We start from the raw sequence: 19,110 nt of genomic DNA on the forward strand, positions 1-19,110 counted from the left end.
TGAAACTTTCTATTATTTACCACAATAACAGACATTCTGCCCGTCGAAATTTGTAAGAACACCGATCTAAAAAAAAATCCCAGTTGTTGTCTGCAGTGAGTTTTCTTTACCACTGAATTCATATCTCATGCTGGGATACCCCATATCCCACATTGTGCAGTTTGAGGTATGATTGTAATAGCCAGGGTAAAATTGGTATACGGAATTGGAATTTTTTGCAAGAGTGGTAGGATTTTAAAATGTTATATCTAGGCTAATAAGTGTTAAATACATGCCATTTGACATCTGAAAGCAGACTGATTCACAAATGCTATTACAATTCATACAGCACTTCAGAAGTCCTGGGGCAACGGCAACTCACACATGTAAATTGCCAAGAATTGGCAAAAGTGATAGTTTTACTTTTGCTGCTTTATCAAAATCCTTCGAAGAAACTTACCACTTCTTCACAGTTGAGATCTTCAGGAAAACTAAGAGAAAGTCTCTCTCAACCACAGGAGCTTTTGTCTAAATAACTCAAGCCTGATTATTAATTTAGTTGAAAAAAAATCATGCTACCCAACGGGCTATTTAATTATTCACTGCTGTTGCTACAGTTAATACGTGAAGTACTCTAAATCAAACCTGAGTTTTGGAAGACTTCATGTCTTTATGACCAGAAGTCAAGTTTGGAAAACAAATTCCAGATCCTACCATCACGTGATGTAGACTCTGATCTTTTCAAAGCACAGTCTAACTACCAATTACAGTAAAAACTCTCACACATAAACGCTTCATTATTTAATTCACAAAGCAACAGTATGATCATGTCTCACAGTGATTCACAGCAGTGTTAACCTATCTCAGAAACTGCAAGTTCAAACCACAGCAGGCTTCAGAATCAAGCTTTTTGAAGTGTTTCAGGTCAGTAACATCATTCCACCTCAGGACCATTCCGCTTTAAAGTAGCTGTGTTGCATCTCTGGTGCTGGAAATTAGTTTACTCTGGCAGCAGCAGGATATATAAATGTGTATATCCTAAGTAAACAGCAAGGGGCAGTTATTGATCAGGAATGATCTCCTGTCACATGCCTGCGTGATGGCTGGGAGAATCTCCACACACTGCAGAAGTGATGGCTTTTCTCACTTAAGTTCATCAAACATGCTGGCACTGTGGTATACATCCTACCAGAACCATATGATCCATGGCTGAGCGCAGACATCAAGAGCAGTTAAAAAAAAGAAACTATGAGCAATAACCAAGTTGGTGAAATGTTATGGCTGAGGATCATCATCTGTTGTTTTTAATTACTGAAGCAGACTTAGCACAGGCATGCAGCACTATGTAATATCAAAACTGTCCACATGTCCTGCTCAATTCTGTTTGCCATGGAGTTTGAAGGTCTGCAGAATACAGCTGCATGCATCTCATGGCATGAAGAACTGGCACTACCTTTGTAAAACATCTTCTGTTGCTCCTCACTTCCAATCAGTCGCATGTGGGCAAGAGGGCATATCCCACTGAACATATGTTTGCTGACTATGCTCACAAGCAGTGGAATATCCACGCCAGTAATTTTCTTCTCTACTGAGACTGGTTTCTTCAGCAGCAATGAATGCCACAGGCACTGAACAGTAAATGCCTGCATGTAGCTGGAGACATGCACACATGTCTGTGCACGATACTTCAGGTAAGAAATTCTGGGCCTCAGGGAAAGACAGTGCAAGAAGATGATGGACCAGGAGGGTGGGGTTGGGGAAGTCTGAAGCCAGTTAAGGTGTTGGAAACAAACTAAGAGTGGTTAGTCCAGGCTGGGCCTTTGAAACAGCAAAAGGCTTTCAGGTCTGCCCTAAGTAGGAAGCTTACCTACTTAGCTACTAGTTATGCCGAGGAACATTAGCTATTACTTTGTGTCCAGAGTCAAGAAAAGCTTATTTAGCCCCACACAAAAAGACTGGCCCATCATGGCCCGATCATATGATCCAGTCACAGAGTTTTAAGATACCTCTTCATTTGTTAAAAACAGAGTAGCTATGATACACCCACCTGCACCACTACAGACAGAAAGCTGACATTTTAGACAGACAGTCTGATTTTGAAAAGGAGGATGTTGCATCTGGAAACTCATGCAGAATTGCCTTGAGTCTCTCACAGTCACATTTCAGGGAGAATCATGGTCACAGCATTCTGCTGGGCATTATTTACATCCAATATAGCAGTAACAGATCTACCAGCAGCACGCTAAGCATAAATTTGCACTCATACAAGAAACATAAACATTATTCTGAAAGCTGCAGAAGATGTGGTGTAGGACCCAAACTACAACTGCCTCACTGGGGTGGGCTGTGACTTGTCATTTTTTTAAACAAAGCACAGTACTATGGGTATTCAGTGTTTCTCCCTATATATCTAAGAGAAACTCATTTAGCTGTATGTCTATTCCACAACCCTAAAACCACTACAATAGAATGAACTAAGCATTGCATGTTTAGAACTACCAGTTTTTAAGAACTGAAGAGGCTGAATTTGAAGTATGCTTGGATGAAAATTATGGAAAGGAAATACAAGCCTCCAATTATTCTGCAATAAGACAAGCTATAATTTTACTCCCTTTGTTAAAGAGACTCGGGAAAGCATCACTATAAAAATGTGCTCAAATGAGAAGGAAATGGCATTTAAAACAGTTTCACTTCCTACTTAGGGCAGACTGAAAACCCGAGGAGCAAGCATGGAAGAAGGAGAGTGCTTGAAGAAAAGAACAAAAGCATGGTAGCTGGTACTTCTCTGCTATAACATTATCAGCCTGCTGAGAGCAATTACAATAGCACAGACAGCACTTGCTTTATTGTGACCTTACTGGATTAAATCTGAGGAAAAAGCTCTGAGATTCAGCAGGGAATTTATTAGAAAATTTTAATGCCAACTTAAATTTGATCCAAAGGCCTCAATATTAAAGGTCATATCCATTACTGTACTGTGGGAAACCTTGGATCTCTCTGTTCCTGTGTTCCACCTTTCTCAGTTTTGTTTTCTTTCGTAAGAGTAGGTCAGGCTCTCCTCTCGGCTTCACAGCACTGCGTATTAGAGGAACAGGACTGCTATTTACATTTTAAAAAGCCTTAGCCAGCATGTCAAATAAAGAATTTTTTTCAAAAGAAAGGTTAAAAACAACCAAAATCAAGCAACACTGATGAAACTAATGTGCTATGCAGTTGGATTTAGGTACCTAACACGGATATAAAAAATATGTGACCTGATCTAGATCTAATTATCTGTCTCTACTTCCAGATCAACTGTCCTCCTGCCGGGGGGCTAGGCATGAACTGACTGCTGACTTGCACATGATAGCCTAAATTGTGTAGTGTTTTTTAAAAATAAATTCTTAACTGCAGACTCTTACAAACATGTGAAATTAGAAATACCATCACTGAATTCTGATCAGCTGAGCTTCACTGCTCTAGTGGAGGGTGTCCCTGACCATGGCAGGGCGCTTGGATTGGCACCAGATGGTCTTAAAGTTCCCTTCAAACCCAAACCATTCTGTTACTCTACAAAAGGCTCCTCGTTTGTCTGTGGTGATGGTTACTGGGTACTTCTTAAACCCCATCATTGCTCTACCCAAACCTTTCAGCTCTACAACGGGGGATGCATATGCTAAGTACCTGTGAAAAATACAAAGTGCACTGTGAAACTCCAGTGCTCTTCAACTTCCCTGAAGGAAGTATTCCCCACAGATTTGTAGCATAAAGCTACTCTTCTTTTAGTTGAAGATATAGGAAAGAATAGAATCACAGATGGCCTGTACTTTACCAAAAGATGAAAAAGACCACAAGTTCTACTTTTACACAGTATTGATCTTATTCAAATATGAAACTGTAACAAAGGGAAAAAGCTCATGTTCTTGAATCCTTACATAATTTTGTAGCTTACATTCTTGTGACTTCCAGACTACCTTGAGCTCTCAAGCACCCATATTACTCAGCATAAATGTGTGAACACAAGTCCAGATACTTGCTTTCAATATGTTCAGCTAACCTCTGAACAAAAGTCATCCTCTCTTTTCAGCCTATGAGACTGTACATTATGGATATTAATTACACTCCTTACTTTCTCAGTAGCCTCACTATGCTCAATGTAGGATGTCTGAGAAATAGAAGATGGTTGAAAAACAAGTTTCCTGTACCAGGCCTACTTGAAAACACATCCCACCTGATGACCTGGTAGCAGCTATTTCAGTCTTCCTCCAAAGCACCAGAAAACCTGACAACTGAACTAGTTTTACTTATACTTCAGGCTATGATGGCATTAAATATATTTGTGGAGGACAGTGAATAAAAATAATTTTTTCTGAACTCAATTCATGCAAGATTTAATGTTCTTCATGCTAACAGCCTGTGTCAAGGTTTTGGTAGAGGAGAGACTACAGGAGCAGCTTCCTTAAGAAGGTGCCAGAAGCTTCCTGCAGAGTCTGAGCGAGCCAATGCCAGCTGGCTCCAAGAGGGACCTGCCACTGGTCAAGGTCAGCAGCAGTGGTAGTGCCTCTGGGATATTTAAGCAGGAGGAGAAAAAAAAGAAAACCTTCACAATTGCATCCAGGAGAGGGGAATGAGAGTATGTGAGGTGAACAGCTGTGCAGGCACTGAGGTCAGTGTAAAAGGAGGAACAGGAGGTGCTACAGGTGCTGGAGCCGAGACTCCCTTGCAGCCTGGGGTGCAGACCACGGTGATGGAGCTATGCCTTTGCAGCCCAGGGAGGTCCTTGGTGGAGCAGAGATCATCCTGCAGCCTGTGGAGGATCCCACACTGGAGCAGGTGGATGCCTGAAGGAGACTGAGACCCTATGGGAAGCAGGATCCTGTCAGGACTTTGGACTGGTGGAGAGGAGCAGGTTTGCTGGCAGGATTTGTGACCTTGTGAGGAACACAAGCTGGAGCAGTCTGTTCCTGATGGACTGCACCCCATGGAAATGACTCACACTGGAGAAATTGATAAAAGACTGTCTCCTGCAGGAGGGACCTCACGGTGAAGCAGGGGAAAAGTGTGAGGTGTCCCCTCTGAGGAGAAGGGAGCAGCAGAGATGATGTATGATGAACTGACCACAGCCTGCATTTGCCAGCCTCTGCACAGAGGAGGCAGAGAAAATTGTGAGGAATTTTGAGCCTGGGAAGAAGAGAGGAGTGGAAGGAAGCCTTTTTTAAGACTTAGTTTTATTTTTCATTACCCTTCTCTGATTTGATTGGTAATGAATTATACTAATTTCTCCAATATGAGCCTGGTTTGCCCATGAGGGTAATTGGTGAGTGATCTCTCCCTGACTTATCTTGACCCATGAACCTTTCATTGTATTTTCTCTCTCCTGTCTAGCTGAGGAGATAGAGAAGCTTTGGTGGACACTTGGTGTCCAGTCAGGATCAACCAACCACACAGCCACACTAAATTTAGTTTCCTACACATCTCAAGTAGCTTAGTAGGTTTGAAACCAAAAGCACAAATAAAATTCGAATGCTGTTGAAAGGTCACCATTTCTTAAAGAATTATGTCCACACATTCACACACTGACCCAAGTTTACCTTTCTAGACATGGATCGAATGACCTCTAGCTCAGAACCTGTGCAGCAGTGTCTGGGCTGACGTGGCAGACCAGCTGCACTCCAGGATGTCTGCTTTTGAACCTAAATATCACTTACTCACACAAGCAACCCACTGCAAAGCCCTCTACATGCAACATGAAGGTACTTAATCTGCCACGCTAAAGGAAGTGCCAATGGATTTGTCTCACGAATTGCTTTACCCTTCAAAAAAGATTGATCACACACACTTGCTTTAAATGCAATTGGATTTGGTAACCACTGTAATTTTGTTTAATAGCTCTTTCTTATCAGTCTTGTCTCATTCAAAAAAGGAGAGAGAGGTTTAATTTATGACTTATGACATTTGCAAGAAGTCAACAAAATGGCTGCTAGACTACACTGGAATATTTAATACTTAGATTTCAAATAAAAACCACCCTTGATGTTCCTGGTATTCACGCTGGTTTTCACTTACCTAGAAAAGAGCATCATCTTCTAAGTCTTTCTTCACTGCTCACTAGGCACAGTTTTTAGTTCTTACACTGTCTTTGATGTAGCCCATAAAACATGGTAAGACTGACACAATGTGGTCAGCATCCTACCAGCTTTCTGTCTGTGAAGATTTCCCTCTTCAGAATATTCTTCCTTGGGTTTAAAGGAGACAGAGAAGAGGCAGATGATGAAGGTACCTTCTGAGATAGTGCTGTAAGACTTGGACTATCATGCCTTAATTCCTGCTGTAAGAGTATTTTGTGAACTTGGGGAAATAATTTGTTTCCCTGTGCATCCAAGTCTTTAAATATATGCTTATATTTAAACAGAGCTAGGCCCCTTAATTTCTACCTCAGTATCTTAAGGACATTAGTGAAATGCACCATCCAAACCTGGATGCCTTGATCTCTCACAGCTCACTGCTGCTTCTGCAGAGCAGCAGTAGAAGTGGTAATTTTCTCTGTCCTGTCTTGCCTCTACAGCTGAAGGAATGGAAAAAGTCCCAGCCCTGACAATTCCCTGGGGATGACACAACAAATGTATGAGCACTGTCATAGTCACAAAATTATTAGTAATAAAACAAGCAGTTTGAAAAGACTTACTCCCCTTTTTCCCCCATAAAGCATATCCTACATGTGGTAAAGGCATGTTACTGTCAATGGGCCAGTTCTGCAGTATTATTTGACAGCATGACTTTGCATACCAGTTTTTTTTCTCCTCTTCCCCTGTGAGTATACATACATAATTTTAAAAGCAATTTACAACATGTCAAAGTGCTTAAGGAGACTCTTAAAAATCTAATGTATGAAGTTAACCACTGGCATGATTTATTGTTGAAGTTCCACAGTTATAACTTGACAATTAAGAAATATTGATAAATGTAAACACATTATTGATGTCAATTAAAAAGCACAAGATTGATTAACCTCCCAGAGGTATACTGGCACGAGCAGTTAGAGAGTAATCACTCCCACTAAGTATTCACTACTGACAAATGTGCATAGAAATTAAGACTTCTGTGAGAAAAGAAATATTTTCATTTAAAATTAAGATAATTCGAACACAGAACTAAAGTACTGGGTCAACAACAAAATCAAGAGAATTATAAACAAGATCTGTATTAATGTGAAAGGCTAAGTGATTAGGTCACATAATGCTCTCATTAACCACACACTTGGGCGAAAATATGGTTAAGAATTATCAAAGCAACTGCTCAGCAAGTCAATTATGCTCACAGAAGAAAAACTATGAATGTATTATTTAGCCACTACACTGCAACATTTATAACTGCCTTGATGAGGGACAGGACCTTATTTTTACAGCATAAATAGCAGACCTTTGTTTTAAACTATGCATTTATGCATTTTCTACTGGTGACAAAATTATAAAGCTGAGTTCAAAACTCTGCTTAGTAATGCTTCACTTTCTGCCAAGCAAACAGCCAAGGAAGGACATTCAGGCAAGCACATACCTCAGAGAGGAAACATGTATCTGACATACCCTAGAAAGCATAACAACAGGAATCAGTCAAATTGTGATTTAAATGTGACTGGAAGAGTTTGGGCTCCTTCTTTCTTCTTTTTTTTACTTGCTTTCAGAATTAATGTACTGGCATAATGCCTGTCATGAAGATGAAGGGCACTGCAGCTGTAGCTCTTAATGGCCAAAAAAACCCCAGGCTCACCTCAGAAAGCACAAAGCTAAAGACAGCAGCAATGCACCAAGTACCAAGGAGACTGCGTAAACACTAATTAAACTTCACTCTACACTCTTGTCTAGAAAACAGCTTTCCCTGCCTAAACTTCCAAGGGCCTGATCAGACATGCTGCTATTGGTGTCTAGCAACTTTCTTCACTAAGCTTGGCCTTCATCTCAACTTCATGGATCAAACACATTTCTCTCAAATACAGGCAGCTTACTACAGAGACACTAGACAGGATCTGAATTACTCCAAAAAAGATAAAATTGTAATATAGCACATCAATGACAAAGCTTCTTGGCTTGAAAGAGCTTTTATGTGAAGGGCACATATATATTTATTGTCAAAATAAAAGTAGACCACTGTGAATTTACCTGGCTGCAAATTCAGTGAAATAGTATTGGTGACAGAGACCATGTCTGGTGCCATGATAACCCACAGGGGTATTCAGTGGATGCCCAAAAGGTTACAATACATGCAGACATATCAGGCACAAAGGAACATGAAGAGGGTTGTTTCTTTTTTAAGTAACTGCTTTTTTCAGAGTTTTGTAAAATGACAGTTAATGTCGGTGAGCTGTATAAACAGCTTTCATTTTGACAAGCAATTTTAAAATAAGAAAGCGTCACCTTTAAAACTGGAAAAATTGAAAAGTTTTAGTGACAACCAATAGAGCACGAAGATAATAAGATGGGCAAATATGAAGCACTCATGAAACAAGATTCTTGGAGCAAATAAGGCAAATGGAGGTCTTTGCAGACTACTCTTATCTTGAGAATGAAGATAAGAGTAAATTTTTTAGACTTGAAAAACCGTTTGTGGAAGAAACAGGAAAAAGGTATCTCATTTAGAGTAGTAGAAGAAAATTTTAAAACATATTTTCAGTGTGCTGTGGGGAGAAGCAATGTTCATGTGAAAGGCCAGAAAAGAATGCAGGCTGCTTCAGGAGGAACTAAAATGCCTCCTCTTCCCTCTGCTAGCTGTAAATGGAAAAACTGAAATTGTAATATGCTGAGAGACTGATGACTGAGCATGGGGTTGGGGGGGGGGAAATGTCATTAAAAAATCCATTTTACCACAGCTATGGAACCAGCTGACTGGTCATATAGTGAGGGTGCCAACACCAACATTGTCATCCTGAGCTACAGACTGCAGCTCAAGGGCAGCAGAACGCAGTGCTGGGGATCAGAGGCACCAGACAAATGTGCCAAAGCTCCTCCTGGAGGGAAGCGTGCCTGCTCAGTTGCAGTGCCAATGAATCTGACAGTGTCTCCTTCCAAAGCGCAGTACAAAATTGGGATGGAAAGTTTTCACACCAAGGAAAAAAGAAATTAAACTACAACAGATTAAAAAGCAACCAACAAACAATGAGAGATCAGGAGATCACTGTTTCAATAACAGCACTTCTTTCTTTCTCCCTTTTTTAGAAGTCTTCAAAACAGCAATGCTTCTAATTTCCTCAGAGTCTAGCTGAACTTGGAACTGGTCTACCCCTGAGAAGGGACTCTCACAAGAAATCAATATTCTGATGTGAATGTAAGTCACAATACACACACAAGGCTTTTACAAGGTTATACGTTTCATAAATAACACACAAGATTGCCATACTTCTTCTTTTCCTATTCAGTCAAAAACAGAACCTTCACAAATGTTCTGCTCTGCAGCAGACATCACACAGCAAGAAAGACAAGAAGTTGCTCAAAGGTTAATACACTTTAATGCAAGAAACTCAATCTTCAAACCTCCCTCAATGAGCACCATTGCAAACCAGACTGACAGGCATCAAAGCAAGATCACACAGATTAGAAACAGAAGTCATTTGCTCTGTGATCAAAACTACAGCACTTATTTCTATTTTCCCTGTCTTGACAGTATTTTTATTTGTACTAAGACACACACACACAGAGTTGGTTTTACCTCATTTGGAAAAGCCTCCTTGAAATTTTGTTGCAACAGCAACCCCTAAGAGCCACATTCATTTACACCTGGGCTGAAACCCTTGGGATACCAAACACAGCAAAGCAGAAAGCGGCAAATGGCAGAGGGCCATATCTGCCTGAAAATGTCATCATTCCTTTCTTCAGCACAGAATGGTTAATGTTCCTAACCATTTCAAGGAGCTCCTGACTAGCCAGGCTGATAAAACTTACTCTTTTCCATGTGGAAGTTTGCACCTAGCATTTCCTTTATTGGATGTGACGTACTGCCACACTGAGTTGCTCACTAGAAAATAAGTCCTTCTCCTGTCCTTCAGACAGTCCTCTTCTGTGCAGAACATCAGGTGCTCACAGCTCTGGATGTATTATATAACTACTGTTACTATTTATGACAAGGCCCCAACCTCACTGGATTAGCCATTAAATACATGCAACAAAAATAATGACAGTTCTTTACGACAGATAATTACAGTATTTTAAATGCATTGGCCAACACTCAGCAGTCTTTATTTTTAGGAAAGGTTACTGCATACATCAAATGCTGTGTTTTACCCTAAGCTCTTACACCAGAAAGACAATTCCTCATTCTACCTCTGAATCGCCTCTGCTGGCAACCTTAAGGTTATTTTCAATGCAGTCTACTTCGGAATTTAATACTGCAGACAGAACCTGCCACTTGTAGTTTAGTCAGCAGAATGAACAGCAGCAAATCACTTGTGAAAACACAATCTTGTTCTCCATCAGGAGAGTTAAATGAAAGCCTAAGGAGTAACACTGCTCTGGTGACTCACACAGGTGTCACCTGGAGAGCCATGCCACCTGAAGACCAGTAAAATGTCTATTGCACCTCCTGCACCCTCAGATGCCAGGAATTAAGCTGATATGACAGTTCGGGGCTTTTGGCATCTGTTCCAGTGTTGCACATCTCCAACGCTAGCCTACATGCCAAGATGAAAAAGGTATTTGGAAAAGCTGCCCAAAGCAGACTCACTGCTAACAAGTTCTGTGAAAGGACAAATCCTAATTCAGCTGGGTTTCTGTTTAAATTTACCAAACCTTTTTCAAACTCACTCCTACAACAGACACCGTTTTCTTTGTTCCTCCTCCATTCCAACCCCCCAAACCCTATGGCTATAAACTATATTTACTCTACTACTGAAATACAAATCCAGTATAGCTCTGAATTTACTGTTTCCAAATATCAATTTGAAGCTTTCTTTTGTTTACTGAAAGATAGGTATTATCCATCCTATGTTTTACATTCCTTCACCTGTATCTGTGCCTCTTTCTAAGTCAAGAGCTCTGAATTTTAAAATATGTTAAGGATTTCCATTGCTTTCATAATAATGTTCTTCCTGGTAGGTTACTGTTATTAGTTATGTGAAGTTTTCAAACCACATGTAAAGTAAATGCAACATGAACATAACAAAAGGATTTGAACTACCTCAAGGAAAAGAAAATAGCTAAAAATACCACCCCAAAGAGCTTTGAAATTTAAAAAAAATTAAAATTAAAAGCACCAATAAACATAGGAAAATGCCCCCAGTGGCTTCTAAACCCTCAGTCAGCTGATTTGAATTCAGTTTGTGGCTTTTCCACAAGCTTCCAGCATAATTTCAGTAATTGCAGGTAAGGAACCAAACAAGTGAGAGCTCATGATGTGGTAAAGCAATTAAAAACTGACTACCAGTACTGCAACAGGCTGGGAGCAAGAGAAATGCAAGAGGCTCATGCCAAACATTTTCTACATTCTAGCTGCCAATCCAAGGATTTAGAAGTGTATAGGTAGTTCATGGATACCGTGCAGTGACTTGATAAAACTGTTTTACCAGGATATTTGTCCATTGTTTGATTATGCCACTCACTCCCACTCTTCCACTGTAAATTAAGCATTTGAAACTTCAACTGTGTCTACACTTGCTTTAAGTACAGCTAAATGGCCGGAGAGGTAAGAGAAATTCTCTGGGTGTAATATCAGCTCCATCCGGGCTGGAAAATTATGCCCAACCATAATAAATAAAATACATGGCACAAGTGAAAACCTCAGCACACTTCCAAGGGTAATCCTCTTATCTAAGAACTGTAAGTCTACAATTTTGCAGTAGAAAAATACATGCTTTTGTAGAGAAATGGGTATTTGTCATTGTGAAGCTGGAAAAAAGAGAGAAAATTCAAAAAGCTTCTCAAGAAAAGCAGTAAAATAATATGTGATTTTACAACTTCCTTGCAGTGACAAGCTTGTTAAGAATAAACCATATTAGAACCCCAACAGAACTGTCTGCCTGCAAGAAGACATGACTTGCCAATACCATACACATTGCTGAACAGTGCTGCCTCTTGTGTTCTAAGAGCTTTTCCACCTATTCTTTCCTCTTGGCCTCAGAACTGCTGCCAACACAATGCAATACATTACACAGTATTTTGCAACTTTCTTACATATACATAAAAATCAGACATAAATATGACCTATAGCCTGAAACTAATACTGGGAAGAGTTTTCAAAATGAATCTTCTTCTGCAAAGGGCATCCAGCCTACAGCGCTCTGCAGTATAAACACAATTTGTTCAAATACCCAGAACATTTCTTAAAGTTTGTTAAATTTCTTGACAGTCAATTCCAACGTCACAAACTCACAAGTGTGTAAATTGGTACCAGTCCTCCAAATACTCAACAAAATGCTTTCAGTCCAGAAGTACATATACCTGGACAGCTACTAATACAGGAATATTTGCTGCTCAAATGATGAGCAATCAATTCAAACCAGCTGCTGTAAACTAGAGTAGTACTTCAGCCTTTCTTTTTTCATAGCAACCATAATTGATGTTGCTTTTCTTGCCAATACTTATTAAACATGCGTTAATATTTATGTTATTTTGATTAACAGAAAGTTTCCTTATGGCTATATAGTCATCAATTCATAATAATATGAGTACTGTATTAGAACATTGATTCAGTTTAATTTCCACTTCCATTCAAGTGTTACTCAAATTCACAACATTGCCAAGATAAGATACTGCTAATGAACACCTCAAGAGGGTACAGTACTTGGCTACACACAGCTGCACTGGCAGCTTGGCTTGCTGGAAGATCAAAGATCCAGAAGAATTGTTCTTATTTTGCACAAGTTTCAGCACAAGACCATACTAATAATTTTGATTATGGAGAAACATAAGAATATGAGACCAAAATCTCACACTAAGTAGGATGTGGGCTTTTATCAAAGTGTAGTCATGAAGCATTTAATTAAGAGAAATGGAGCTAAAGTTACTACAAGCAATGGACATTTCAAGGATTAGGATGTACTTTACAATATGCTGCAAACATGAAAAATGCTGCAAGTACTCAGTATTTATCATTTTCAATGGAACCTTTCTAACTGAATTTTCTTGCTTCAACACCACATTCCTTCATTCTACACATCTGAAGGGAACAGTAAGAGATGTCAAGCCTGAGGAAAAACAACTCAGACTCAAAAAGAAAGTTTATCTGTTCCCTTAAAAAACAGATGACCAGCCAGCTGTAAAGGAGGCAGATCCACAAGTCCCAACTGTTTGAGTGCTCACAGTGCATCTCTTGTCTCCCTCACCAAGGTTTGTGCAAATCATGATTCTCAACAGTTTGGATTGTGTAAAGAGACAAACAAAAGCTGTGAAATATTAAAACCCTTTTATTGAAGAGTACTGTAGTTGTGTGCTGTTCAAACCAGTAAAATTGATAATAAAGGCTCAGAGCTGCCATAAGAAACAGAACAATCCTTTTTAGCTGGACAACAAGATGACTGGCAGTTTCTAGGTATAATATAAAACTGAGGAGAAAGCACTACAGAGGAATATGGAAGAATGAGACATCCTATAAATGAAAACACGGCTTTAATCAGAGCACACAGGTCTACCAAAGCTTTTGAACTTCACTGTTACGTTTTCAGTTCAAAACCCAAGAGACAGAATGGCATACAGAAAACTTTGAAACACTCAGTATTAGCCAATCTTCAAAGTGGCTTTTATAAATCTTAAATTTCAGCTCCAGCAGTACATTTCAGTGCAAATGTTCCTACCACTAACATACTAACACTACTAATAGTAATAGAGACTCACAAATGAAATCGTATTAGCATAGCTGGGGAATGGCTGTTAGACAATCCTCAAACAGCTTCAAGACTTCACCTCAAAACTTTCTAAAACTTTCTATTTCACATTTATTTGTGACAATGCATTTCTTACAACACCCTTCTCTAAGGAAAGACATCACAAAAGTTTGTTGTTTACACAGCAAACACACACACAAAAATCTTTGCCAACAGTGTTGCAAATGAGTTGCTCCTTCCTTTAGCCAGGCTATAATAAAATCAAAACAAATAATAAGCAGAGGAGAACTAAGCAGAGATTAATGTTCCTCCATGTTTTCAGCATTATAAAGCTACTTTCATAACACTCAAGCAAATTGTAAAGTGACTGACATGAACAAAATGACAGTAATCTGTCACAACTTCACATTTCCCACTAGGCTGATTCAGTTATTTATGAACCTTACACTTCAATGGTCACTTTGATGACTAAACCATAAATTAGAATGTAAAATGAATATAAATTTGATTTTAGAGTAACAACAAATTGTCAGCAAAGAGGGATATTATTTAATTTCTACTGACATACTAGAAAAAAGTCAGCAATACTAAGATGAACCACATCATAATAAACCCCAAACTTAGCAAAAAACTGTATGCTAGATCTCACATTTGTGTCAGTGCCTCTGCATTTAAAAATAAAAGCACTTTATATTATGCTTGGTTAGTTTTAAATATAAAGTCTTAATAATGTCAGATGATTTCATTACTTAGATCTTCAATTAAACAAAAAGAAAGAATGAACTTTTTCTACAGAGCATGATGAAATTTGACAGAAAGTAAATATTAATATGAACCTAGAGGCTCAGGTTTTTAATAGTCCTGATGAAAAGCTTTTAAGACAGTGTTGCTATTTTTACATTTATCTCTTGCTTTGCAGATGGGAGTGAGATGACACTGAAACATAACAGAAGTTCTGCAAAGCACAACAGTTTGCAATTTTTTAGGAAAAAAAAAAAAGATTACCCAAACAATCAACACTTGCAGGAATGCATGTCAAAAATTATCTTGAAAAAATGATTTTCTTCTACCTGATTATTTTTTGTTGAAAAGTTCCATTGACTATTATGTTACTGTATAATAACGTTTGTTATCCATTACTCTTGAAAACATGTAACATAAGCTCTTCCAAAAGTGAATGCAGCATGATTGTACTTCATGTTGGAGAAGCCCCTTAAATAGCTTGTGTTTGAAACAAACATGCAAAACCCTGCAGGCTTAGCAATAAATGAGGCCATTCTGAATTATTCTGGTGCGTCCCAGTGACACAGTAACAAATGCATAACAGAAAGACGCTGACTGATGCTGAGGGACAATCTTTAAGCTAAAAAGAAAACTTAAAAAAAAGATGCAAGGCAAAACCCTCACCCTAGACAAGAGTCCAGCCAGTCAAGAGTCTGTTTTAGAGAAAGAGTATCTTTTCCTGGGGTCTACAGAAACAAAGTAATCTGGGTTTACACAGGACTTAGAGAGGAAAGAGAAGTTTTATTTTAAAATCTGTCTCAGACCTATTAGGACTCAGATCAGTAGAATCATGTTTTGCTGAGGAAAAAAGTTGGAAAGTTTTTATTTAGCAAGATTTTATCTTAAGCAACAATTAAAAGAGCTGGAAAATGCCAATTATCACCTACAGAGCTGAGAAAAAACACCCCAGCATTCAAATGTAATTGCATTGAAACAATCCCATCCAAATTGCTTCTTTGAGAAACACTTAAATAAAAAAATAGCAGTGTTTGGGTTAAAAAAAAAAGATAACAAAACTATGGTAGCACAAAACAACACCTGTTCCTGGGAGAAGAAAATAAAAAAAATTAACTTGCACCTAAGTATCCACACTTAATTGTCAAATCAAAGGGCCCAGCTCCCTACTAAAACAAGAACCCATCTTACTGACCTGCTGGTTATTTAAAGAGCAACACTAAAACAAACCATGGAGGAGCAGGTGCACATATGCATTCAGTGTTTAATAAAAGTATTAATGAGCTTTGACTGGTGTCAGCAAAACACAGATTTTACAAGGAAGAGCAGCTTAAGCACTGCAAGTGCCCATAGAGAGTTCAGGCACAGAAACTTGCTTTCTTCCAATTTTTAGTGGTCACTTTAGATAGACAGTGGGTATGAATGAGAAGTTAAAAAGTATCTAAAGTTCAACCAACTCTACTTCATTTCTTAGTAACATGTACCTAGTGGAAGGAACAGAGGTGCTATAAAGGCTACTCAGAAAAGGCTGAAGAAAAATATTGCCAGTGACTCATATTTTCCAAAGAAAAACCTATCTCCCTGTTTGGACACACTTCGCCAGCATTCACTTAATTCACTTCAGGATTTTCTTGTTCTATTACTATTCTAACACTGTATACGGAGATGGGGAAAAAAATAACACGAAAGTGAGACTATTCAGAGTGTCCATGTCACCCTTCTGAACCTATGATGGAAGGACAAACAAATTCAGACAAAAACTGATGTTCATCTAGAGATGCTTTGAGTAAGGATCTATTTTTCCATCTCTAGTGGCAAAAGACAGTTAAATGAGTAATAAACAACACCTATAAAAAATGAGAGACATAAACATACCTGCCGTTGAATAACCTCTAGGTTTGCTTTGGCTTTATTCAGTAGTTCTTCTATTTTTTCAGAATCTGATATGTTCTTGTTTTCTCTGAAGGCATCTTTTATCCTTCTCATGGCATATGTTCTAAACACAAACAATAAGAGGACATGTATTAATAGATGTGCCATGATTTATGTATTTTCAACTTTCTTTAAAACATGTTGATATAAAAAATAAAATGCACACCTCCCATATATATATTATATATATATATTGCTCAGCTTTAGACATACATCTTTTTATTCAGAGTTTTGTCTTGCTTCAGAGTTGAAGTAGTGACCAGATCCTGTAATTTTTAAAAAAGTGGCTCTGTTGGAGGTTACTGTAGAAAAAATGTCATATTTCAAGGATCAGTCCAGTCCTAACAGCTTGTTTGTGCTGAAACCATATTGTTGGATACCCAGTATGGAATACGGCAAAAGTCAAGAACATTACAAAAAGGCAAAGGACCAGAAAATAATTTCCCAGATTATTTTCAATCAGTTTGACTGCTCTTAACCTACATATTCTAAAGGTAATGGAGCTAGACAATAAATACAATATGCATTTCTACGAGATGCGACGTTGTAATCCAGCAGTCAACAAAGGTAGATTGATGGACCAGTTAACACAAAAAGGGCTCCTTCCCTGTCATCCTTTTCCTCTCCTGACAAGGTGTATTTCACCCCTTAGTCCAACACCTCCTCATCCATTTCCCCACTAAGAAGCAGTAACAGGACATGATTTCTGCAAGCTGGAAGAGGTTATGATCTCTGCTTCCAGAGAGGAAGGTCCAAAGCTGCGGCTTTCCCCAAGTCCTGCCCTTTCTTTCCAACACAGTAAAGAACTTTCACATTGTCTAGTGTACTGTCATCCTCCCTTCCCTACCCCTCAAAAAGGACCAATTTCCATATGAAAATAAAATTTCCAGATTGAGCAGTGGATACTTCCATTACATGGGTCCTGGGGAGGGGCTGGAGAAATGCAGTAAACTGATCTTACTCATGTATCTTCCTTGTGTTCCATTCTGTAGCACCACATCACATCAGTATCACTTTTACTACAGAAAGTAAAACACTGTGGCACTGGAAGGAAACAAAAGGCTGCAAAAAGCCCCCACAATTAGTTTAATATTTCAACAACCCTTTCCAATCTTGTATGTAAGTGGAATACGAGAGACAAAACTGTCTGAAACACTGTAATAGAAAATCCAAGGATGAGACTGAAAAATAAAATTATTGGGGGAGGAGACTGAGGAGAGGGGAAGAAGAGGAAAGACGAATAGCCAGTGGCACTCCATTCCATTAGATGGTGCTATCCAGCTCCTAATGCAGCTTTCGCCAGCCAAGCAGCGTATTTTGTCTTTGAGCTCATAAATAATACATCTCAATCACAGGATGCAGGATGGTTGTGGAGTGCCACTCTGCCGCCGCACTCTGGCAGATGGTGCGCGCTTTTAATTAGGGCCTGTTCACCTAGAATGTGACACCGGGGTGCGGGAGGAGTGAGCCAGTGTGTGTTTGGATGTGTGAAGCTAATAGAACGTATTAAATATCGAAGCTCAATCTCATCTGCAGCTGTTGTCCTAGCAAGACATGAAGGGGAAGCTGATTATTTCTTCTAGAAAAGAAACAACCCCAAATCATTAATATATAGTGTAATTCTGTTGCTTGATAATGGAGAGATTTCAAATCACCCCATATAGATATGTAGGGTTAAGTTGCGCAAAACATACAATATTTTCTGAAAGAAAGGACAGGTTTCCAAGAGATATAAAAACAAACATACATATATCTTTAGCTTAAAAGAAAAAACAATGACAGCAAGTATCTATTAGTGGGTACAAGTCTTTCAAAATGCAATACAAATGAGTGAACGCTATTTACATAAAAAATACAGACGGGACAAAACCAAATTCTTGTTCAATATAACACCTACAGAGTGGAGGTGGTTTTCTTGTTTTGTTTTGTACATATGGTGTGTTACTTGTTCCATTTTCTCTCTCTTTCTCTAATTAAATCCAACAATTGTTGAGAAAGAAATGTACATAGAAAACAGACCAATTTTTATCTATAATCACAAAGTTGCACTCTTTTTACCTTCTATTTTTTATCTTCTGTTTTTTTTAAACCTTTATGATTTTTAACACCCAAAGGCAGTTATTTTACAGAGGCTTTAATACAATCTTAATTCTACAGCTAAATCCATATATCTCTAAACACACTTCACAAATTAGCTCTATAGTCTGGCACTACTCTTTACCAAAGTTACACTGAGATTTAATATATCACTTAAAATAAGGATGAGCTCAATTCAAAGCTCAAACCCAATACTATAATGACTATAGAATATCCTTTCTTCCCCACTGAGAGGTGCCAGGGAAATATTTTACCAACATTCAAATTCTCTAAAATTATGTAAAAGTGTTAAGATAAGATATAAACAAACTAGAAGGGGATTTTTTTTGTATGTGTGTGTGTTTTTCTTTTAAACAACAGCTTTTTATATGCATCAACAGTTGTGAGCAGTGTCAATTCAGCACCTCGACACTCGATATTTCAACAGTTTCTGAACTGAGAATGCATTAAAAGCTAGAACTACCATAAGAAATGTAATACTGCTTCAAGTATATGAAAAACAAAGCCCTTCTGAAAGTACAGCAGTGTGTGTAAGCCACACATAGTAAAGACACACATGTAGGAGAATAACCTGTTCATTC

The 19,110-nt window shown here is 38.5% G+C and overlaps 1 protein-coding gene across 1 annotated transcript in view; it reads right to left on the reverse strand.

The window, feature by feature from the left end:
- The window catches only part of LYRM4 (LYR motif containing 4), an 87,467-nt gene that overhangs the window by 49,624 nt on the left and 18,733 nt on the right, over positions 1–19,110 (reverse strand). The window contains exon 2 of the mRNA XM_063401821.1: positions 16,376–16,496. Within this exon, the coding sequence (XP_063257891.1) occupies positions 16,376–16,496 (121 nt within the window). The remainder of the gene's footprint in view (positions 1–16,375; positions 16,497–19,110) is intronic.

Source organism: Prinia subflava, chromosome 1, assembly GCF_021018805.1.
Source record: "Prinia subflava isolate CZ2003 ecotype Zambia chromosome 1, Cam_Psub_1.2, whole genome shotgun sequence".
Lineage (NCBI taxonomy): Eukaryota > Metazoa > Chordata > Aves > Passeriformes > Cisticolidae > Prinia > Prinia subflava.